General features: G+C 36.8%; 3 protein-coding genes across 3 annotated transcripts; 2 read left to right on the top strand and 1 right to left on the bottom strand.

Moving 5' to 3' along the window:
* Nucleotides 1-651: 651 nt before the first annotated feature.
* snx21 (sorting nexin family member 21) lies at nt 652-9335 on the bottom strand. Its single transcript, XM_084098680.1, has 4 exons — nt 9167-9335; nt 8078-8363; nt 6033-6190; nt 652-2350 (listed from the first exon to the last, which is right to left on the bottom strand). The coding sequence occupies exons 2-4, from the start codon at nt 8343-8345 to the stop codon at nt 1586-1588; spliced, it is 1191 nt and encodes a 396-aa protein (XP_083954806.1). The 5' UTR covers nt 8346-8363; nt 9167-9335; the 3' UTR covers nt 652-1585.
* A 473-nt stretch (nt 9336-9808) lies between these two features.
* Nucleotides 9809-15255, top strand: haus8 (HAUS augmin like complex subunit 8). Its single transcript, XM_084099648.1, has 10 exons — nt 9809-9968; nt 10675-10736; nt 10823-10881; nt 10966-11098; nt 11245-11352; nt 11446-11537; nt 13843-14001; nt 14082-14223; nt 14443-14584; nt 14750-15255. Exons 1-10 carry the CDS (start codon nt 9901-9903, stop codon nt 14877-14879), a joined length of 1095 nt encoding a protein of 364 aa, XP_083955774.1. The 5' UTR covers nt 9809-9900; the 3' UTR covers nt 14880-15255.
* Nucleotides 15256-15594: 339 nt separating this feature from the next.
* sac3d1 (SAC3 domain containing 1) lies at nt 15595-24155 on the top strand. Its single transcript, XM_084098156.1, has 4 exons — nt 15595-15676; nt 19568-19940; nt 20022-20298; nt 23370-24155. The coding sequence occupies exons 1-4, from the start codon at nt 15651-15653 to the stop codon at nt 23831-23833; spliced, it is 1140 nt and encodes a 379-aa protein (XP_083954282.1). The 5' UTR covers nt 15595-15650; the 3' UTR covers nt 23834-24155.
* Nucleotides 24156-25057: the final 902 nt, after the last annotated feature.

Raw genomic sequence — 25057 nt, 5'->3', positions numbered from 1 at the left:
GGTGTTTGTTACCAATGAGTGTAAGAAAATCACATCCTGTTATTCAGAGGAACCTTCTATCGAGGACCTTGAAAAGAAGCACACATAATATTTTTCCATTACCAAAATGCAGTTCAAATTTAACGCATCTGAGACTAGTGTAAAAAGTTTATTGATATACTGTAAATTGAACTGGATTTTTCTTGAACAATTCCAGTGCATAAAACCATTTGAAATACAGAATTTGAATAAAAACCAGGAAGCATTTATTTATTGTAAAGGCCTTTTAGCCAAAATGCATTTAAAAAAAAAAAAAAAAAAAAAGGAAACATTTGAGAAAACTTGGAAATCTCAAGTTTTGCAGAGTATATTACGCTGTTAATGTTAAAACTATACTCCACAACAAATAAATGAACACATAAATAAATATATTCAAATTCAAATTTAGTAAGTAACAGAGGGAAAACCAGTATTCTGTTTAACCAGTAAACAAATATATCTGAGTTTGTGTGCAGCAATCTGTAAAACAATGCAAGATTTTACAAAAAAGATTGGGCTCAGACATTAAAAATGTAATTTTTGAAATGAATAACTATGTAGTATTGAAAGAATGATATTGTTCTCTAAATATCTCTAAATATATTCAAAATCATTCAATAAAAAGGCTCTCTATGACACATAAAAGCATCCTTTTAATTATATGAAAAAAAAATCTGTTAAAACATGTGTAGTGTTATTTGCACTGCAGAAATGAACAGATTTGACATTTGTGCAAGAGTTATTTAAAATTACTTTGAGCTCAGTAACAAAACATACATTTAAAACTGTACAGTATTACCATTTGAAGGCTTCTGTTGTAGCAGTATCTGACAAATTCATTTATAATTTACACCAAAAGTGGATATTCCCTTTATTTTAAGAATTTATACTACATAATTTACTGAAAAGGCAAATCAGCCAGCAGCTGAATGTAAACAACACCCTTCAGAATCAACAGCCTCGCTTAATACTTTCCCATGTCCATTTGAAATAATGTGTGATAGTGGTGCTGAAGTCCCCTAAAGAACAAGACAAACACAACTGTGTTGCATCTCTGTGAAATTCATGACGGCTGAAAATAAATGCTCTTGGTGTCACACCAAAACCCGATTCCCAGTTGAATATTAACAGGATACAAAAAATAGTGTAACACTTTACAAGTTCAATTTGTTAACATTTATTAATGCATCTAGGTGAATGTAATAAATACACTACTGTTGACAGTAAATTAACTCATAATTCACTAATGTTAATTTATACTTGTCTTTACAATTGTATTAGTGTATTTTAGAAATTAACTTCAACTTTAAAAGTATTGTTTGTTGTTAATTCATAATACTTAAGTCTTAAGGCATTAAGTAATGTTAACAAACTGAGTCTTATTGTAAAGTGTCACCAATTCAAGAATAAGGCTAATAAACGCTATTGAAATGTGCCCATGAAATGCATGTGTAGAGTTAATATTAATTCCACAGGTTTCCTTAGTGACCTAATCTTACATATTGCTTTCAGAAACATCCCTCATATTCATATATATATATATATTTAAAAAAAGAATCCTAAATGCTTATGGGACATCTTCACTTTTGCTCTTAGCCCTGACCAGCCCCTCGCTGTCCTCGATGCTCTCTTTAAAGAGACACTCCTTCAGGTTGGGCTGATTCCCTAGATCAATGCCCTGCTCCTGGATCTCCAGCAGAAGAGCTTCCCAGCGCCTCTTGTCCTTCGAGATCTTCCAGGACAGCCTGACGTTGGACTGCAGGAGGGGGATGAGCAGAGGGTGCAACTGGTGCTGCTGCAAAGCCTCCTGGGAAGGCGCTAGATCCTGCAGGGCTCGGTCGCAGTGTTCCTGAGCCTCACCGAGTTGTTCCAGCTCTTGGAAGCAGATGACCAAGGCGGAGAGCGTGAAGAACCAATGAACCCTCTGCATCTGGTTGAACTGCAGAATCTGATGGCATCCTAACTTCTCCTGGAGTCTCAGAGCGTTGAGAAGAGGCCCCAGGGCATCTTGGTAACGGCCCACTCGCATCAGCATCTGGCCAGCGCGCAGATCACCCAGGTAGAAGAACTCAAGGAACGTAGGTGTGGTCCGCAGTTCAGGGAGGGAGTGAAGGTGGGTCAGGTACTGCTCGAACGCCCGGCTGCGCTTGGCAATGGTCTCGGCGGCAAAGTTTTTGCGCAGCTTCTTGCGAGGGAAGTGCACGCCGTCCATCTCGTCTCCGTGACGCCGGCGCAGGCGGCTGTGTAGCCGTTCGAAGTCAGTGTAGCGCCGCGTGATGACAGCGGGAGTTTTGTCAAACATGCCAGAGAGGATGACATGGATCGTGTAGAGCTGATGAGAAACCAGAGAAACAAAACCAGCAACTGTTCAATTGATCCATGAAATGACGCTCGTTTTTGTTCCCGAAAATACTTTAAAAATGCAGTTCATGCATACACAGTGACCAAATGATGAGCATGTTTTTAATTTCTGAATTAAACGTTTCTGGGGCATAAATTACAAAAATGTGATTATACTGTCCTGATATAATAATGGGGAATAAAGCCTAATTAAAATGTTTGCATAACCTTTTAAACTAACATTTATACAAAGACTACATTTCTTCTTTTAAAAGACTTTTGCTTTTCTTTAAAGTGCAACTATTAAAGGATAATTCCGGTATTTAGCACTTTGAGTCTCTTTTCTGTTTTGTTTTGGATGAACTAGAGTGGTGGACACAGAAATGTTGACGATGGGTCCTGTCTCGACTTTTTGACTCGTTTAGAATCGCCTTTGACGGCTTCAGAGTGGCTGACTACGGGCATGCACGAACATGTCCTTAAAACAACCCTTAACGTTCGTTTTCAAAACCGTGCAACTCACCGAGTGGTTAGTGGTGTTCGTTGATGATTAAAAACAAATATATCGGCGCAATGTATGATTTCAATCCGTGTTATTTGCTATAGTGGAACTATTTTTTCAGATACCTCACAACTGCGTATAAACTTCCGCTCGATATTTGAGTCTGAAGCGCAGTAATATCAACGAGCAATGAGTCCTCCAACAGAAATCAATGGGATTTTACAAAATGCCACATAAAACACGACAGAAACTGTATTTCGCTAGGCTACTTGTTTTTAATCATCAACGAACACCACTAACCACTCGGTGAGTTGCACAGTTTTGAAAACAAACGTTAAGGGTTGCTTTAAAGGGATAGTTCACCCAAAAATGAAAATTCCGTCATCATTTACTCTCCCTCAAGTTGTTCCAAACCTGTATGACTTTCTTTCTTCTGCTGAACACAAAAGAAGATATTTTGAAGAAAGTCGGTAACCAAACGACTGATGGACCCCATTGACTTCCATAGTAGGAAAAAAAAATACTATGGATGTCAATGGGGACCAGCAACTGTTTAATTACCAACCTTCTTTAAAATATCTTCTTTTGTGTTCAGCAGAAGAAAGGAAATCATACAGGTTTGGAACAACTTGAGGGAGAGTAAATGATGACAGAATTTTCATTTTTGGGTGAACTATCCCTTTAAGGACATGTTCGTGCATGCCCGTAGTCAGCCACTCTGAAGCGGTCAAAGGCGGTTCTAAACGAGTCAAAAAGTCGAGACAGGACCCATCGTCAAAATTTCTGTGTCCACCACTCTAGTTCATTAGCCTGGCTAACATCAGACCAATTCTCATTTGAGACTTGGTCTGGGAACCATGTGTACATTTTCTCGTATTTGAGGCGTGGTTTACGAATGCCCAGAGCCGTTTATTGAGCGCTATGAATGTCTATCAAATGCGCCTGTACGTAGCTCATAGCCAATCGTTTCAATTATACCAGATGACGTATGTAGAGTGACAGAAATTCGACGAGGAAAAAGACGATGGGTCAAAGATTTATTTGTACACGATGGCGTTTAGCGAATATTACCATTTGTGCAAGATAAACATGAGGGTAGAAGATAACGTCTGATGCCATGTTGGATCTATAGATATAAACAAACTGCTTCGGTGTCGTCATCGTCTTGCTGCTCCCTCCCCGTTCTGTGATTGGTTCCCTTTTTCAGGGGAAAATCTGGTCCATGGTGTCCAGACTGCCTAGCAGCGTGAATAAAATCGCGCTGCGAGCAAGGCAGTATGGGGAAACCCAGGCTACTTCATGCAAAACAAACCAGAAAAGAGACTCAAAGTGCTAAATACCGTCCGGAATTATCCTTTAAGGCTCTTAATTTTGTTTTGTTTTTAATAGGTTTACATGCATCCAAGGTCAAAAAACATTTTAATTTTCTCATAATATACATTGCAGCATCACTTCTTTTCTCAATGTCTGAAATGGTTTGATAAAGCAGGGGTTCTGAAACTTTTTGGGGCCAGGGACCCTTTAGAGGGGAAAAAGTCATAATTATAACAGTGTTTAAGTGATTGCTACAGTTTGTACTCTTGTAATCAAAAAGCATGTCTAAAATGAAATTATACAACATTTACAATTTATCAAAGATGCATTAAACGTTTAGCAAAAATAATAATAATTTAGGGCCATTTGGAATCCGTTAGATTTTTTTCTCTTTTTTTTTTTCAATTTAAGGATTGAATTAAATTTTAATAATGAATAAGCATGTCTAATCAATTGAATTCATTAAACTTGGGTAACAACTTAATTTTTGAAATGTTTGCAATAACACTAACTAAAACATAAAAAAAAAAATGTTTTAACACAAATTTTAACAAAAATGTATCAAAAAAGGCAGTAATTAAATGTTCATTTTATACTGTGAGAATTACATTGTACTGTACAAGAGTAATATATTTCTGTTATAATTTAAGTTAAACTGAACTTTTATTTTGATGAGTTTGAAGACTGCATATGATATGATGATAGTTTTATCAAGTGAAACGCTGGTGAAGAGACTCTCAGAGCAGGTCTGGAGATTAAGTTCATGTGCTCATGTCCTGATATAGTGAGACAGCAGACGCTAAAAAACACCATGAGCGTCTCGCGTGCTTGAGCATGTGTACAGATGAAACCGCTCATTCACACAGAGACGCTCAGAACATGCAGAGTTCATATTTAAATAGCAGTCTTTCTGCTCTTAAATATTCACAGATGCTGGTGCAGATCGCAATTTGATAAAGTGTACAGTCCTACTTTTGATTTATTAATCCAAAATTTGCCAAATTCTGTGACATTCCGCGTTATACTGCAAATTCCATTTTTATAACTGGGTTCCGCGATTCCGTCTGTGTTTTCCGCATTGCGGAAATCATAGGGCCCTACATTTATTTCAAGGACCCCCTGGCTATGTGGCACAGACCCCACTTTGAGAACCCCTGCGATAAAGGATCCGGTCTCTTTAAACCCCTCCTTTCCGAGAGCCTGCTCTGCTCTGATTGGTAAGATAACAGTCTGTTGTGATTGGTCCACCAAACGAAACGCACCATATCTGAATTTCGGTTCCGGATCATCCTTTGCACTTGATACAAAGTGAGATAAACAGTAATGATGGTGTCTTTTTTATTCGAGCCGGAGTCCTCATCCTTGGAAAGTTCATGCAAATTGGATTTGCTTTGGCAGCGCAGAAAACAGTGTCTTCTCGACAACACAAACTCTTCCAGTCTCAGCTACAACTACACTGTATGAGGGTCAAAGTAGATGCTGTTCACGGGCAGCTAATGAAGACTATAGGCTGGCATTATGCAAATTCTAGCAGGAAGTAAGACTGGTATTACTAAAGTCTCATTTCAGGCAGTTCAGAATCGATTCTTTTGGAGACAGAAACTTTGCAGACCTTTTACATTCTCAAACAGCTATATTACACATTACATGAAAGGTAATATCTGAAAAAGCATAACAGTGTACGCAAACTTTGAGACAGGAAAAGTCTTTTAGTAAAAATGACTTTTATTTGGACAATCTTGTTTGTCATTGGCCCAAATATAAAATGCTGTTTTGAATGTTTGTATGAATATGTAATGTGTTTTAAAGTTGCTAAAAAATTATTGAAATGGTTCACAGTTGTGTCTTGTGTACTTACCACATACTTGGAATTTGTATCATGGACAACACTGGCATCTGTCACCTCAAAAATGAGTTTTTCAGGAATGCAACGAGTTCTTGAGCTCTTGTAGTTTTCTTGTAGTTGTCTGGTGATCATATTTGAGGTTTTGGGGGAAGGGCCTATTGGGCTGGTCTCTATAAAGCAAAGACAAAATTAACTACAAATGTGAAGTATCGAGTGAGCTAAAAGTGAACTAAAAAGAAGAAGTGAAATTTGCCTACAAAGAGATTATTGTAAATTCACAAACACCATGTACATATGCTAAAGCTTAAAGGAAGAGCTCATCCCAAATACTGTTTCTAAAAGAATGGGATTTTTTTTCCATGCAAACTCTTTTTCCATTCAATAGCAGTTCTTAGTAATGACAGCTTTCAAGCTCCAAAAATAATACACCATCAAAGTGGTTCATTCAACTTCTGTGCTACAATACAAGTCTTTCAATTGTAAGCTGCTGTGGAAAAAAAGCGTCAGCTAAATCAACAAATAAATGTAAAACATGTAACTGTAAATCTTCTGAAGTCATGTGATAGCTTTGTGAACAGAAACTTGTTCATTACTAACGAGGTTTCATATCACTGAAGATCTGAAATCTCATTCATATGTAGATTAAAATATAATCATTGTCACCAAAAGTTACTGTTTTCCATGTGTCCAAATCATTTGGCAACATAAATATGCAGAATAAGGAATGTGATTCGAGAACTGCAAGAACTGAGATGATTTTCAGTGAATTCTGACCTAAACTTGAGTATGTTCCTCAGACACAGTTATCCATAAGATTTGCAATATGTCGTATAATATAGGCAGATGGTCTACCTTTATGGTGTTTTTGTCCTTTTTAAAGCTTGACAGCTCTGCTCATAAAATAACAGAATATACACTACCATTTAAATGTTTGGGGTGAATAAGCTTCTTCTTCTTTTTTTTTTTTTTAAAGAAATTAAAACGTTTATTCAGAAAGGATGCAAATAAATTTATTTAAATGTCTGCATACATTTATGTTAAAAATGTTTCTATTTCAAATGCTGTTCTTTTGAACTTTTTATTCATAAAGTATCCTGAAAATGTTTTATCTGCACCATCAATGTAACTATGGAAGCATGTTTCTGCCAGGGAATAAAATGTAAAAAAAAAATAATAATAATAATTGTGACTTTTTGATCTCACAATTCTGATTTTTTTCCACATTTGTGTGATATAAACTCACAATTGTGAATTATAAAGTCAGAATTGTGGGATATTAACTCGCAAATGCAAGAAAAAAAGTCAGAATTTCAAGATATAAAGTTGAACTGCATGATATAAACTCGCAATTGTCAGAAAATGTCAGAATTGAGAGTTGATTTTTCCCTCAGAATTGGACTTTATAACTTTATAACAGAATTCTGAGAAAATATGTCAGAATTGTGAGATTAAAAAAAAAAACATTTAAAAAAAAAGAAAAAAAAGAATTATCTTTTAGATTAGTTTTATTCCATGGCAGAAACAAACTTCCATAGTTTTCAACATTGCTAATAATAAGAAATATTTGTTGAGCATCAAATCATCATGTTAGAATGATTTCTGAAGGATCTGTGACACTGAAGACTGGAGTAATGATGCTGAAAATTCAGCTTTGCTATTATAGGAATAGATTACATTTTCAAATATATTAAAACAGAAAACAGTTATTTTAAATTGTAATAATAATACTTCACAATATTACTATTTTACTGTATTTTTGATTAAATAAATACAACCTTGGCGATCACAAGAGACTTCTTTGAAAAACATAAAAAATCTTACAGACCCCAAAGTTTTGAACAGTGTAAGTTGAGGACAAGATGAGAATGAGTAAATGACTATTTAAATTTTTGGACAAACAAGCCTACTCCTTTAATAGCTTCTGCACATGTAGCTTGGACTTCAACTCACCAACAAAGTTTGCTGTTCTACTCCTCTATAAAGCATATACCTTGTCCTTTACACTACCAAATTATAATATGTTAGCTTTTTAAAAGATATGTATGATTGATGACTACCTGTGCTGCTACATGCATTATCTATGGACTCTCCAAAAAAGTCAGAGTCACTATCTGGCCCTGACGCGTCTCCCGGATCCTCAGAGTCCAGGACCCCATCACCCTCGAAGCACAGGGTCCCTCCGAGCCTGGCCGACACGCAGTCTATATCATCCTCAAGCTCAGAACTTTCTGGAAAGTCATCAGTCCTGTGGCCGTCTGTCTCTGAAGGAAGCTCCCCTTCTTTGAACAGTGAACGGCGAAGTCTGTCGAATAGTTTAGAGGCCATCCCAGCTTTGCTCCAACCCTGAAGAGCACAAAAGAGAAGGATTCCTGAATATAATATGCATTCGAATCATGACATTACATATGGCAGATGCTTTAATGTCCTGTAAAACCACTGACTATCAAATGTGTCTAACAAGCCTGCTGACAGTCTGAGGCAGTAATGGAAACACTAAAGTTCAAACCTCTCATGAACTTTCATTGAGCTGTGAAACAAGAGCGCAAACCTTAAGGGAAACTGATCTGTCACATAAACATTTATTATTTATTGAGGGGTTTGGTGAAAAGAGCCTCACAATAGCATTGAATTTCTGTAATTTCCATGGAAGAAAGATGAGTAAAAACAGGCGTCATACTTATTTATCGTTAGATATACATTTATGAACACATTATGCACAAAGTTTCATAAACTCTCATAAGTATACAGCACGTTCAGGCTCATATTTAAAGGTTTCCTAATAATTCGCATAAACAAGTTATATTTTTCACGTTTTGTCATTTACAAATGGAGAAACTTTTGAAAACATCTAACGTTAGGAAAGTGGGAGCAGCGACAGCAGAAAGTGGATTATAACTCTTAGCTTGCTACGTGCTAATAATAACATCGCGCTTAATCAGCATAACTTCCACAACTTATAAAAGTGAAGACATTTTACAATAATTAAACAAAACCATCACTTAAATCCATCAAATATCTGATAAGCAGCACTACAAGTTGTCAGACACCAAGTTTGAGGTTAACTTTTCTTGCTAACTATGGCTAATCTAACATTTTCGACTCCAAAATGATTAACAAACATATGAAACATGAATATCTCAACTTACCCGAGTTATAGACCTCTAAACTACATATGATCAGCTCTTCATGGTGCTGGATAAATCATTTCTACGTGCAAATAAAGAGAAGGAGCTGTGTAAACATGGATAGGATTTGGGAGTTGTTCCCTGTCCATAAGAAGCGGACGGACAGACACGCGCTTGACATCTGATTGACAGACACAAAACAGGAGAAAACGTTTTACATGCCTTCATAAAAATGTATTTCATAATACATTTATGTACAGATCTGTGCAGTTTTGCTTGGTGCATTTGTGTTTAACTTTTAATTCTGAATTATTTTGTTTATCTTTACATGCGAATCGTTTCTAACTGTTTTTAATTTAACCGCCATACATGGAGCATATTGCATTCAGAGTATAAGAATATATGATTCTATGATCTATAAATTAAAGCTACATATTTATTACGTCGAAACTATCATGGATTGTTTTTATTACAAAATGTTTTAAAATTCAGGAAGTTAATTACTCATAAGTGATTCATTACAATGGGGAAAAAATCATTGCATCATATTGCGATGTACAGGAAAAAAGCGAAACTATTCGCAGAGAGACTGTTATTAGTATTACTGTGTGTGTTTACACTCCAGGCTGAGAGGTGGCGCTGAACGCAACTCATGTTAGTTAGCGCTTCAAGCACACAGAGGAAGACAATCGATAAAACGCGGGTTACAAAAACATCATAACAGTCCTCGATCCGATTCTGAGTTGTGTAACGAAATGGCATCTAAAAAGCAGCCGTTAAATATACGTAAAGTTGAGAAAATAGCTTCAAGTGACTCAAAAAAGTAAGATTTTATATTTTATTTCAAGTTCAATTCTCTAAACCATTTCATTGTGAACTGTTGAATTATGAACTTGCTGCTTGTACAATGTACACACTAATATCTTTTTGCATTATTTGTTTTCTTTGAAGTGTCATGTGTATTAGCCTTACTCTTGCGCCAGTGTTGATCTGGTAAAGTAATAGTTAAGATAATATAAGTAATATAAATATCTAATTTATTAATGTAAATATATGTTCAAAAATTGTGGCCCACTAGACACTCTATTTTGAAAAAGACAATGAATAAACCTATTGACTTGATTTAAAAAGGAAACATGATGGAAATGAAACTAACTTAAGTAGGCTTGATAAGATGACATTATTACTACTACTAAATAATATGAATTATTTGGTCTAATAATTACTAAAAGACATGTGATATCTGTTTCTGCTACATAAGCTGAAGTATGGGTCAAAGTTCAATTCAAACTCATAGACTGTGATACTAATTTCACAAAACAGTTGAAATTTACTCTTTAAAGGTACAATAGGTCATTCTCTGCCAAAATCTTCTTTTTTTTTTTATGCTGGTTGAAAGTCTCCTCATATCCTGATAGCAATCACTGTTAAGTGGTCTAAATACGTCATCAGCGCGTTCACGTACGCACCTATTGCACCTTTAAGTCAATTTCATGAATGCAAATATTCAGACAGCCTCTGTTTTTCAGTTTATCCACCGAAAATGAAGTCAGTAGTGGAAATAACAGTGGTGCGAGGAGGAAAACCAAAAGTAAGAGCATGACTTACAACTTCTCATAACTCATTAATGTTATTATAATGACAATTCTGACCATTTCATCTGCTCTTGATTTTTAGCGTCAGGCACAATTGTAAAGTCTCGGTACATGCAAACCGAAACAAAGGCTCCTACAAAGGTAACTGACTGCAAAGTAATATGAATAACCTGTACATTATGTTTCCATACTAAATCTTGACATCAGTGTTGCTGTGTTCTGTAGAGCAGTGTACAGCAGCAATCAGTTCTGATGCCACCCAGACCGTCCTCTCCCAGACTAGGCAACACACGAAAGCCGAGGGACGGCGTCCTGTCGAGACGTACAATAAGCACTCCGGCATACAGTGACTCTACCTGTGAGTGTTGGGCTAATCGGATTAAATATTCACTATCTGCATCTATATAGGGTCTCTGTGTTGGTTAAACTAGTTCAGTTGTTGTATAGGCTTTATTTTATTAGATTAATTACTTGATGACTGATGAATGTGATGTTTTCCCACAGTGGCCTCCAGCATTCTGGAATCCTCAAATTTGGGAGGAAGTGTTTTTCAGTCGACTGTGTTGGATGGCCACTGCATACGTCCAGATTTTGATGTCTCCGTTATTAAAGGTGTGGTACTCATGTGGTCTGGAGTAGAGCAGTAATGGGATTTTGTTTTAACGGTCGTTTGAACGGCTTGCATAACAAGTTTAAATTTTCCAGACAAAGTTGCGCCGCCAGGCACAGTGGACCCCAAGAATGAAGAAAGGGACATGGCGATGGAGACGTTTTTGCTGGCCTTCCTCACTGCTAAGGTCTGATGTTAAGTTGATCAATATAGTTATTGAAGATGTCCCACAACTTTACCTGTGATTTTGTTTTTGTTTTGTTAAAAAAGCAAGGCTTTTACTTTTTTTATTTTTATTTTTATTATTATAATGTTTTTGCTAGTGCATACCAATTGTGACTACTCCACACCACGCTTCATCACCCCAATTTAATTTTATGTACTGCTACTACCACATTACACATTCAGATATGCTCAGTCTAGTGCATATGCTTGCATACTGTACATATTATCATACACACAGATATATATCCCCAAATCCACATATCTATATCCTTGCATAACAAACATTTAATTTGCCAGCATTTGATTAAAGTGCCCCATTATGTTCCTAATTTGTTTTGGAGGCCTCCTACAAAAGGTTTATGTGCATCCATCGTCAAAAAACTCTTAATTTTCTTATAATATACATTGCAGCATTACTACTTTTAAGCTCTATCAAGGATTCTCTAAACCCCATCTTCCCGATACTCTGTCTACTCCGCTCTGATTTGTTAGATGTGCCAGTCTGTTGTGATTGGTCTACTCTGCTCTGATTGATCAGATGGGTCAGGCTGTGTTTGAAATCACCCCATACCCTTAAATAGGGCACTATTTAAGGGGATAGCCATTTGTAGTGGTGTCCGAAACCATAGTGGACGTTATCGAGTGCACTCATTCAATCCCACAATGCACCACATTAACGAGTGTACAACTGATGTACGCTCAATGGCTAGAGAATACCCATAATGCCCTGTGAGAGTCGTGGACTGAATGAATTCCCACGTCTCGCCAGTGGGATGGCGACCACAGCTCAATCAATCATCCATTCATTTTATATTATAATATCATTAAATATTATACAGGTATAAATTCCTTTTTAATTGATAATTAAATTGTTTAATTAAGGCTTATATGCTAGTTTCCATGTCAGGGTTCAAGATAAATCTTTTCGTTACTACTGGAGCTGCTAGTTTACCAAGTTTCAAATGATTATTAAACAGCAAGTACAATCTATGCAGAAACGGCAGCCATTCCGGCGCGCTCAGTGTCCGAATTCACTCACTCGTTTTCATTCACTCCTTCAAGTGGACTATATTAGTGGAGTAACGTAGGGAATAGTGAATGAGGGTATAGGGGGCGATTTCGAACACAGCACTAGTCTGTTGTGATTGGTCTACTCTGCTCTGATTGGTCAGATGGCCCAGTCTGTTGTAATTGGTTTACCCTGCTCTGATTGGTCAGGTGGCCCAGTCTGTTGTAATTAGTCTACTCTGCTCTGATTGGTCAGATGACACAGTCTGGGCTGCGTTCAGCCCCAACAAAACATTGCACAACGTTTTTTAAACAGAAACGGTGATGCGTTGAACACACTGTTCTGATGACGCAAGAGTTGCAACTATGGCAGCTGAGAAGGCCATTCTTTGTGTTCTTTGTGAAGAATTTTCGGAGCCTGATGAAGTCGGTATAAATATGTGTTTAATACTACAAAATATGCCCGATGTTACAGTTACTGCACTTGCCGCCCAGAACAAAAGAGAACATCCCAATCGAGTGAAGGGATTGCTGAAACTGAAATTGATATCCTATATTTTTACAACAAAACTTACGACAAACATGTCTTCTAATATCCTCAGTTGTTGCGTATACCGAGCTGCATCGAACACATTTGTAAATTACTTTCCTTGAACCCATTGTGCGAGTTCACTTTAATACCGCGTGCTTTATATACATGTTGCTGCTGATTGGACTGCAGTTCTGACACACCCACCAAACAAGAGAAAACGTATCTCAAACCCCGTTGCACACCGGTGCACGCCGTTTCCAGGAAACATGGCGTTCAACCCGGAAACCGTAGCAAAACATTGCGCACCGTTTTGAACTTGAACGTGCCCCTGTTGTAATTGGTTTACTCTGCTCTGATTGGTCAGATGGCCCAGTCTGTTGTAATTGGTTTACTCTGCTCTGATTGGTCAGATGGCCCAGTCTGTTGTAATTGGTTTACTCTGCTCTGATTGGTCAGATGGCCCAGTCTGTTGTAATTGGTTTTCTCTGCTCTGATTGGTCAGATGGCCCAGTCTGTTGTGATTGGTCTACTCTGCTCTGATTGGTCAGATGACCCAGTCTGTTGTGATTGGTCTACTCAGCTCTGATTGTTTAGGTGAAATAGCAACTGCATTTAGAGCATAAACAAAATATGAACAAATATTGAGCATATTAGTACAAAATAGTTAGTTGATGCATAAACATTTCCATTTTTTAAAGCCCTTATTTGATAATGTTTTTGTTTCTAGATTGAACATAATACCCGAAAAATGAGAGAGGAGGCTGAGAGGAATATTCTGTCCGTCATGGAGAAAGAGCAGCAGTTGAGAGCACAAGTTAACCAAAAGAAACGACAGTATCTGCTGCTGGAAAAGCAGAAACAACTCAACAGTTTACTGGACGTACAGGTGAGGTCATCTTCACACATTTTACTCTGCTTAAATCTTAATGTTAACACATCTCACATTTGAGCATTTTTTTAATGCAGATTGAGGCTTTAAGTCCTGTTGCTGCTGCAGCAAACACATTTGCAGAGGAGTACAAGTCATTTGCCACAGCCGTCGATGCCACGAGACACAAGCTTCCTGTGAAGAATGTGCACATTGGAGAGGACCCAGAGCAGTTTTTAGGTGAGGTTTGCTCATCATATTATTTTATGTATTTTATGACGTTTGTATTTTATATTGTGCAATTTTTGGGTATGTCTTTGTTAAACATGTTATATTGTTGGACGTGGAGACATTGTGTGTTATTGAGGGATTGAAATGACTGGTCAGTGCGCCTTGAATCCAACTGGTGATTTTGAATAATTCCAATCAGATCTAATGAAAAATATTTGCCTTACACAGACAAAGCGGTCGGATGTCTGAGTCAGAGCGAGCGTCTCTTGCAACACTATACAAAGGACATTCCCACTGACTGTGAGGCTTTAACAGAGTGTCTTGGAGAGATGAAGAATACAGCAAATGAAATCAGCCAGCAGCTGACAAGGTAAGAGCAATTCAGTCTCCATGTATGAAAGACTTTGCACATTGTGAAGCCCCTAGTACTGAAACATGTACCTTATTTCACAATGCTTGATGTGCATCAAATCTGTGCTGGTCTATATTTTAACTTACTTTGCATGTCCATTTGCTGTTTCATATTTTCTTGTAGGACTTTTTCTGATCTTCTGGAGGTGTCTTCATTAGTAAGCCGGGAGACAGTTTTGGTCCAACAGTCCCTGGAGGAAGGCCAGATCGGACAGAGCACAGCCCAGACACTCTTCTGCCCCTCCATGACATGATATGCTGTATAATTAAGGCATCTATTTACAATGAAATAATTAAAGAATGTAAATAATCAATGAATTGTAGGTATTTATTTCATACATTACTGAAGCAGGATTTAAGGAATTAAACATAATCATTGGTCTGGTGATGGTGTGTATTTTATTAGAAAACAGTGATTCATATTTGTATTACAAATTAAAACATTTTGGTTGAGAAATTGATAGGTTTCTGTTGGATTTGTTTTTATTGTCTAAATTCTTAAATTGAGATCAACACACCAAACATTATGTATGTGTATATAGAGAGAGAAATATTTGATACCGTACTGATTTCATCAATAACTCAACGTCCTTTAGATTTTGCTTCAGATATGTGATTCACTTTTCCTAGAAAAAATAAATAAAATAACCATAATAATGTGTGTGTGCCCTATTTCAAAAAGATATTGTGAACACTTTAAAAGTTTTTTTTTTTTTTTTTTTTTGTGAATTTTAAAGTTGATGGTCTTAACCATAGACTGTAAAAGGTCTTAACAAGAAGAAAAAAATCCATGAATAGAAACTGCAGCTTTTAACTAGAAATAATTTTGCGGTAATATTGAACAGTTTATTATTTTATGTTCATAAACAATGTTCTGTTTTATTTATACATAAAGCATAATATATAAGAATTTAGCGGATATGACGTACAGTGTCGTGGAAACAGGCGACCAATCGGAGACGTCTTTACGACAAGTGACGTGCGAGGCTGCGAGCAGCTGCAGTTGTGATCAGCAGACACGACCAATGATCAACACAGCCATGAGTAACGCGTGAGTCTTCCGAAAGCTTGTTTTTATTTTGATCAATGCACGACGATATGACATGAACATATTATATTTAAATACCACTTTAAAAGTTTAACTGCAACCCGTTTGATACAAAGAGTATCCGCAGACAGAAACAGTCTTTGTTAGAACAGGGCTGATGTCAACAGTATAAAGCATATAACTAGTAGCAGATTACTACCTCTTGCACATGACAGATTGTTGTTATAATTGCATAAAATGTCTTTTGGCGATGTGGCTTGGAAATAACTAGTTTTGAATCTTAAACGAGATAAATTATTGTCAATAAATAGAAAATAATTGCTCAGAAAGGTTGCAGTGAGCATCTTACACACCTGTGCAATACCAGAAACTTAACAAGAGATGATAGAGCCTATTTATTTTCCGCCTTTTTGCAATAATTCATCATTTTCATATATTCATATCTATCTATAAATTACAGAAACGTATGTCTGTCTGTCTGTGTCTGTTAACCAAATATCTCTCGAACCGTTAGTCCGATGGATTTCAAATTCGACAGGTGTAGACATGTGCCCTCGTTGAAGTCAGTACCTGATTGCCTAATCCTAACCCCACCCCTAATCCTACCCCTCCCCTAATCCTACCCCTCCCCCAATCCTACCCCTCCCCCACAACTAATCCTAAACCTACCAATACTAGGGGGGTAATAATTTGGCAGGGGGTCGAAATTCGGCACAACACCGGTATTCGGTAATGCGATAAATCGCGGTAATGAATATGCACGATATTGTTATCGCGGGCACTTCAAAATACCGTGAAAAATAATAGATCAGAATTTATATTTATAGAACGCGCATTAGCTTATTTTCCATCAACCGCTTAAACAAACACTGCGTATATGCTGCGCGAAACACGTGCGCATTCTGATGTAAACAATCCCCACATGAAGCACTGTGTGCATGCGGCGCAGTGCGCACTCTAGTTAATGTAAACAATCCTCACATGGAGAAGAAGCATGGCGGAAGGAGGAACGCTGCTGACGATTTATGGTGCGTTCAAGTCATCTCGTATAGATCGTATTTACGAGTTGAACGCACTTGAACGCCACCACAATGTCGTAAATACCAGTGGGGAGCTCGGGATTTTCTTTACGAGTGGGGGGCGTGTCAGTGATTAACATGGCGGAATACACAGTACGTAAAGGTATTTAGCTGTGATATTGTCAGGCTTTTCTATTAACAGCTCAGTTAGCTAATCGCCAACACAGAATATGATTAAGTTTTAACTTTATTGTCATTGCATGGTATACAACGAAATTTGACATCTCTCATATAAAAACACAAACTGTATTCATCCATATTAATATACCAACATACATAAAAAAACAATAAAAACATTAAAAATAGCTTAAAGTGTTTTAAAGTGTCTTGTGCATGTTTCATGAACAATATTGCATACACGTCCCTTCAAAATTGTTGAGGCAGCTGTGGGAGGATAGAGGCACGGGAGAGGGAATTCAATTCAATAATGGCTGTTGGGTAAAAACTGTTTCTGAATCTGGAAGTGCGAGTCTTTAGTGCTCTGTAGCGTCTTCCTATAGTATTATAATATAACAATGCAACATGTAACGATGTGTTGGCAGTGGCTTCATAAATTAATTAAAAACACAAAAATACAAAGTACACCTGATGCACATTTCTTTGTTCTTCATTTTCTAGAACAAGAGTTTAAGAACCTTACTGTATTTTTGTGTAATTAATTAAGAGAAAGTACTCCGCCATTTTGCTCCGACGAAAGTGACTTGAACGCACATGCCGTAAGCACGACTTCCCACCTCGTACGTACGAACTTCCCAGGAGGACTTGAACGCACCATTATCCCCCTTCTAAAAGCAGGGCTGTCAACTCTACGCATTCAGCGTGAGACTCACGCAATCGACACTTTTCACATGCTCTCGCGCCACACATCCATTTTCTCACGCAGAGAAAAATCACGGAGCAAAGAGGACACTGACACCGACAGACTAGACAGAGCAGGTTACTTTTGATATGAAAAAAAATCTCAGCTCTCATGTTCTGTCCATTTTATTACGAAATTCAGACAATAAATACCGTTTTGGCGCTTGTAAATGTGACATGACCGATCGCTGTAGCGCCTCAGTTCAAGTAAACCGATCCTCTGTTACTTTTTATTTAAAGAAACACTACAACTTACCGAAAGGTATTTATGCCTCATACATTAATATCGATCAATCAGTGTTTTTCAACACAATAAAACTGCAGGTGAACAATTATGTCACAGAACGTTACATTTACCTCAGGAAAGCCATTTAATGACCAAACACATTAGTTGACTAGAAAAAATAGCTATAGAGAGGAGTATTTTGCTAAATATGTGCACTATATTACATTTGTATTATATTTTTACTCGTGTCATAATTTATTATAATGAAAACCAAATTGTATTTAATTTAATTTGTTAATTTTTAACCTTTAATAATTATAGCAATTCAAATATCGTGATAATACCGTATACCGTGATAAAAGCTCAATCAATTAATCGCAGCATGAAAATTTGATACCGGCACATGCCTAGACAGGTGTCTCGCCACGGGCACGAGTAAGTGCAGTGTCAAGTTTGACGTTGTTTGGATGAGAAATGCTAAAGATATCGTTAAATATATAATTTTTAAAAGGTTGTGGTTTAAAAATAAACATTCTGACATAAACACTCAGTCAGCTACACTGTTTACTTCTGAATATTATAGTTTGGTTCCTTCTGAATATTATAGTTTTTTTTTACCAAGAAACCAACAATTACTAAAAACACACACAAAAACTGATTTTGCACGGGCACTTTGCACTGCTCCCTGAATCGACAGATGTGGATGTAATTCATATTCATTTGTGGATGTAAACTGAATCTATAAGTCAGCTATGCTGTTTACTTCTGTAATTTATAGATAGATTCTGGTGCGCTTAACGTTATCGCTACTGTGTAATAGTAGCCTATGCTATTCACCAACTAGCTGCTAAACATATCCTATTCAATGCGTTCACAGTCTCTTTCACGGGCATCATTTGTAGTTGCCTATTCACAAGCTGTTTGCTCAAGCATAGCTTTTCTTAAATATCATTCTGACATAAACACTCTGTCAGCTACACTGTTTATTTCTGAATATTATATTTAATTCACGGCCATCAATTGTAGTAATAGCTTGCTCCCTGAATTCAATGCGTTCACAGTCTCTTTCACGGGCACCAAACCAACAATTACTAAAAACACACACAAAAACTGATTTTGCACGGGCATTTTGCACTAGTATGTTATATATACTGTTTAAAAGAGCTGTTTTCTTTTTGAATATATTTTAAAGTGTAATTTATTCATGTGATCAAAGCTGAATTTTCAGCTTCATTACTCTATTCTTCAGTGTCACATGATCCTTCAGAAATCATTCTTATATGCTGATTTGATGCTGTTTTTATCAATTGTGTGGTGCTCCATTATTAATAATGGTTCTAATAATTAATATTGATAAAAACAGGTTTTACTGGTTAATTATTTGTGGAAATAATTATTTTTTTTCATTCACTGATGAATAGAAAGTTTAAAAGAATAGCATTTATTTGAAATAGAAAATCTTTTGTAACATTATAAATGCATTTACACTATTGATGAATTTAATGTGTCCTTACTGAATAAAAAGTATTAATTTATATGTCTCCACAAAATATTAAGCAGCACAACTGTTGATAATAAGAAGCAGCAGCAAATCATCATATCAGAATGGATCATGTGACACTGAAGACTGGAGTAATGATGCTGAAAATTCAGCTTTGACATCACAGGAATAATATTATATATATATATATGTGTGTGTGTGTGTGTGTGTGTGTGTGTGTGTGTGTTCAGGTGGCATCACTCTAGGAGGGGTCGAGGACACAGGCATAAGGAGCAGGGTCGACCGAACAGAGAGCGGACGGTTGAGCAGAAAGCTGAAGACTCAGTGCCCCGTGGCGCCTGTATGACTATGTGCCCTGCCAATGAATTACGCCAGCGGGAGGCCCAGAATCGACTCCACAGGTTTGAGATGTTGGCGGGCACAGAGCGGGATCGCTTGCCGTGTGCCGATGTGTCACGTGCTGTCAAAGAGTACTCGCGACCTGCCGCGGGGAAAGACTCCACGAGGGCCAGTGACCTTCGGCCTCCATCTGTGCTTTTAAAGACTGTGTGCTACCTAGTTGATGACATTGCAGCTTCCTCTACATTTCAGCCGTGGACGGAGGTATGGAAATTGCATTTTGTCATCTTTATCTGTAATATGATGGCCATTTGAAGCCTGTCTTGTTTACATTCTGATCCACAGGTGTACAGTTTTGTGTCTGATCGCCTGCGTAGCGTTCGGCAGGACATGATTATCCAGCGTGCGTCGGGGCCGGACTGTGTGGCTGTGCTGGAGAAAAGCGTGCGATTCCTTCTCTACGCCTCCTACAGACTCTGCGGGCAGCCACTTCAATATTATGACCCGCGTATCAATGACACTCACCTGCAGGAAAGCTTGAGCTGGTTGCTGGAGAGCTACAGAGATGGGAAACACCGGCATCAAGAGGAGTTCCAGGCCTTGAGTTTGCTCTATAACTTGGGTGAGTGAGTGAGTGAGTGAGTGGAAACTGCTAGAGCTCTCAGTGCTGGTTAGTGTCAGTATATTGATTTTATTGTAATGTGTGTATTATAGTGCAGGGAACTACACTGCGACCTTTTGAAATGCCATTGCGACCCTAATTTTTAATGGGTCGCAAATGTATCACTGATTATTTTTGCACCTATGTTTTAGGCAATATGCTATGATTTACTATGAGCATTTATTAAAACAGAAATGTGTATTTTAAGAATACGTTTTATAGCGTGCTCTGAGCATTCAACACATCAAGTTGGCTTCAGCCCCGCGACCGTTACTTAGACTAAAACGTACCATTGTATCAGTGCTGCGCGAGCTCTCTCTCTCACACTCACAAACACGGACGCGCACACAGAGAGAAGATAATTGTAAAATGAAAATTGACGGGCTATAGTTTAAATTTTGTTCTTGCTTGTTTTTTTTCTGTCAAAATGTCAGAAAGCATTTTGTATTATCCATCCGTGTTTTTAAAATTCGTTAAATGACGGACGTTTTACTGTTAACACAGCCCTCGTTATATGTCGGATTCGTCTAACTTATACTTGATATTATTTTTAGAATAAGTGATTTGTTATGCTATTATTGGACTCCTGTCTATTCAATGTCAACTGTTTTCTATAAATATGTTTGTACTGGCTAACATTTATTCAGCTAATGCGTGTCCTGTTTAAAATGTGCAATGTTCAAACGCAAAGACAGCACGTCACAAATAGAAGCCCTTTTCCCTGTGCTATTTAGTATCATATTTGGATATTGGAATAATAAATTAAGTAGCCTATCTTAATTGTACACAATGTTCCTGTTTTTTTTTTTTTTTTTACTGTTTTCTAGGGGTTTCTTAATGTTAGACAAGTTGACCAGCACACATTATATGCAATGCAATATAATGCATGTGTGTCCTATGTGTGACATATTTTGCACACAGGTAAAGGTGCCCAATATCAGTCATTTTTAAAGTAAAAAAAAGAAAGAAGTGTTTTGGAAAATATCTCTTTATTTGATTATCAGTAAATTTGTTTTCTATACAGAGATATCGACATCGGTAAATATCGGTATCGGCCATAACAGCAATATTAATATCGGTTATCTGTATCGGCCACAATTTTCACATCGGTGCATCACTACTTAAGAGTTCAGGAGTCTGCCCATCTGTGCCAACCATAGCATGTTGAAATCCATTTTGCACTTTATTGTGTACTGTATTTTCTATTGCAGTAAATCTATCCCAACCAATGTTAAAGAAAACAAAAACAAGAAGGCATGTGGTTTAAAAGATGGCAAGTAAAATAAAAAGCACATCTGTATGCAATACAGTTTCATTATTGTTCATTATTATCCAGAGCGGCTTACTATAAATAATTTGTGCGACCAAATCATGTTTTGCGCCAGTAACTGAAAAAGTTAGTAGCGCAAGTGCCACCAGTGGAAAAGGCTAGTGTAGTTCCCTGTAGTGATTGCCTTGACTTTGTTCATCTCACTGCGTGTACACCGGACACAAGCAGCGCAACACAACACAACAAAAAACAATAAAACTCAAACAATAATTATATTATATTACAGTACATTATATTATATTATGCACCGAAATTTTGGCGACCAAAACATTTTTATCTGAAATATTTAGCCGAAAACATTGACAGAAACAGCGACATTTAATTAGCGCTTCTTCAATGATGAGTTTTGACTGCATCTATTTTGTGCACACAATGTGGATAAACGTGTGGTAAGCTGTGTGAACGCTAGGGCTAGGTTGACTGTTTAATTTTCTTGATTTTAATCCATACCTACATGGATGACTAAAATCTTATATCTTATGTATTATATGAGAATGGGGAAGGATGTGTCAGGTGAGCTGTATTATTTTTTTAGTCTTGGAACCATATATTTAGATTTTTAGGGTCCATCATGTACAGCAGCCTGGGAGATGTCCATGAAAGTAAATGAGAATTTTATGCTAAAAACTCTTTTTTTCACGTCAAAGTAAATTTTATACATGACAGGTCAAATCATTTTTATGTCCATGCAAATTTATCCAGGAATTTACATGTACAAAATCATGTAAATTATTTGGTTAAGGATTACCTCATAAATATTCATAAATATCCAAAAATGGTAGTTGTGGGGTAAGTTGTGTCAGATGCTTTGGGGTAAGCTGTTCCAGCGGCTCTACTACTGGTAATATCGATTTTTTTAAGGGTCCTATGATTTCCATGATAAGGAAAACGCGGACGTAATCGCGGAATCCAGTCATAAAAACAGAATTTACTGTATAACACGGAATTTGATGAAGAAATAAACAGCAGGTCACTTAAATCAAATTGCGATATAGACTAGTGTCTTTGAATATTAAACCTCAAAAAGACAAATATAAATCCTGAATAAATATTTTTTTTTTTAAAATGAATAAATATGAATTCAATTAATTAGACATGCTTTTTGATTATGGGGGAAAAAAATGAAATGGGCCCTATATTTTGCCTTCATATGCTGGAAATTGTTTTACAGGTACTCTTAGAAAAAGTTGAAAATGGGTTCACTACCTTTAAATATCCGGAATATTTCACCTTTTTTTCTGAATAATGAATAATAGTTTGCAGCAAAATAATAGCTTGAAATGGGATTGGGTGTGTTGTTATCGTTAACTAACTAAAACTATTAAAAAAAAATTGTTAATTGAAATAAAGATAAAATATAAATGGATGAAAAATTATAAATAGATAATAGTTTATAATTTAAGGTGTAGTACTAATATTGCTAAATGAAATTCAACTAAAACTAAAAAAATTAAAAACCTAGAAATATTTTTTTAAATAATTACAAAAGCATAAGAAAAATACTAAAAAGTAAGCTAAAAAAAAAAAAAAAGCCAATTCAAAATATTAATAACAATAATAGCATTTAAATAATACTAAAATAACACTGGCACTAGTATTTTTTTCTAATTTATTTTCATATTTCCACACACATTCCACATTACCATATTTTACTTTGTTGCTCTCAAGTGTAAAAATTCATATCTTTTCTTCATGCTTTCAGGTTCAACTCATGCCCTTCAACACGTTCTTGAGCTGCCGGAGAGAATACGCAGCTCTCCTGCTGTTCAGCTCGCTCTGGCCGTGAGCAGGGCACATTCGGAGCGCAACCCAGTTCGGCTGCTCCGTTTAGCCCAGAAACTGGACTTCATCCAGGTCTGTGCCGTCCACCGACACCTGCTGCCCTGCAGGAGAGACCTGCTCCTGCTCTACAGCCACGGGCACAGCAGCCGCAACTGCCGCTACCCTCTGCAGAGACTGGCACGCCTCCTCTCTCTCAAAGCCCCGCTGGCGGCCGAGCTGTGCCGGGTGTACGGCGTCAACGTCAGCGGAGAGTGGGTGAGCTTCTCTAAGAGCTCCTTCAGCGAAGCTGCGTCTGGAGACCTGCAGTGCAGGCGTACGCATGAGCCGGTGGATGACGAGCAGTGGAACTGTCCTGCCGGCGGCGTGATTCACGGCTGTGCCTGAAACCACTGCTTTAAACTCTTGTTCATGTGCACTTGGTGGAATCTTTTAATAATGAACTTTTCAGAGGTAATTCCCACTTCTGGAAAGGTCAAAAAAGTTTCAATAAAGTTTTTGTATTTTATATATATATTAGTGGTTGACCAATATGGGTTTTTCACTGGCCATTGCTAATATTGACAACAGAAGGGTGGCCGATGGCTAATAATTAGCCATATGTTAGTGATATAGGCTAACACTGTTTCTTAACCAGTAGTGACACAATGAAGCAATAAAAGGTTCTCTTTAATGTAAATCTTTTTAACAAATGCGACGAGCAAAATTACATTTTGTGAATCGCTTGGTTTCTTTTTCTGAGGCGTTGTGAGTTGTCCCAATGTCCCGCCCACGGTGAAATCTCATTGGTTGAAACTCTGCACCACATTACTGCATATTAAACATATCAAATATGTTCTTATTGGCTGTGATTGTGCTGTGCAGCAGGTGTAAGGCTCATAACATTTAATGAGACACAGAGGTGATGTACACTTAATTACATTAATGAATTGAAACTTTTTTTACTATAAAAAATATTAGTATCATATTTTTTTATATTTTTTACTTTTTTTAGTATAAACTAGAAATTCCTTTTTTTTTCTTTTTTTTTTTTTATGGCATTTATCCATTACTGTTAGACAATCTTAAAATAAGCAAATATTGTCCGATTAGCATTAATGTCTATTGCTTCATGGTAATCCATGTATTAAATGAATAGCATAAAATTAACAACATTAAAATAACAAGTCATAACAAACCCCTGTAAGCAAAAGAGTGTCATTCTGATCTAAACGGTTAATATAACATAAAAATTAACAATATTAGTAACAATTCATAACAAATCCCTGTAAGAAAAAAAGAGTGCCATTCAGGTATATAAATAAAGAAATAAAAGTGCAAACCTTGAATTATGCAATGCATATTTTTATTGTTTATATTATATTTTAACTATAATATAAACAATAAAATATACAATGCATTAAAAGAATGTGAACCTAGAATTAATAACAAACCCCTGTAAGCAAGTGTCATTCTGATGTGTGTGTGTATATACAACACAACAGAACGACACTTGCTTATATATACATATAATGTGTGTGTGTGTGTATATATATATATATATAATGTAAATACAGTATATTATATATATACATACTGTGTGTAAATGTATACTGTATATACAGTAAATAG

Source organism: Abramis brama (assembly GCF_963993115.1).
Source record: "Abramis brama genome assembly, chromosome: 22".
Classification (NCBI taxonomy): domain Eukaryota; kingdom Metazoa; phylum Chordata; class Actinopteri; order Cypriniformes; family Leuciscidae; genus Abramis; species Abramis brama.
Note: the sequence above shows the minus strand (reverse complement) of the source record. Positions and strands in the feature narration are given on the sequence as shown.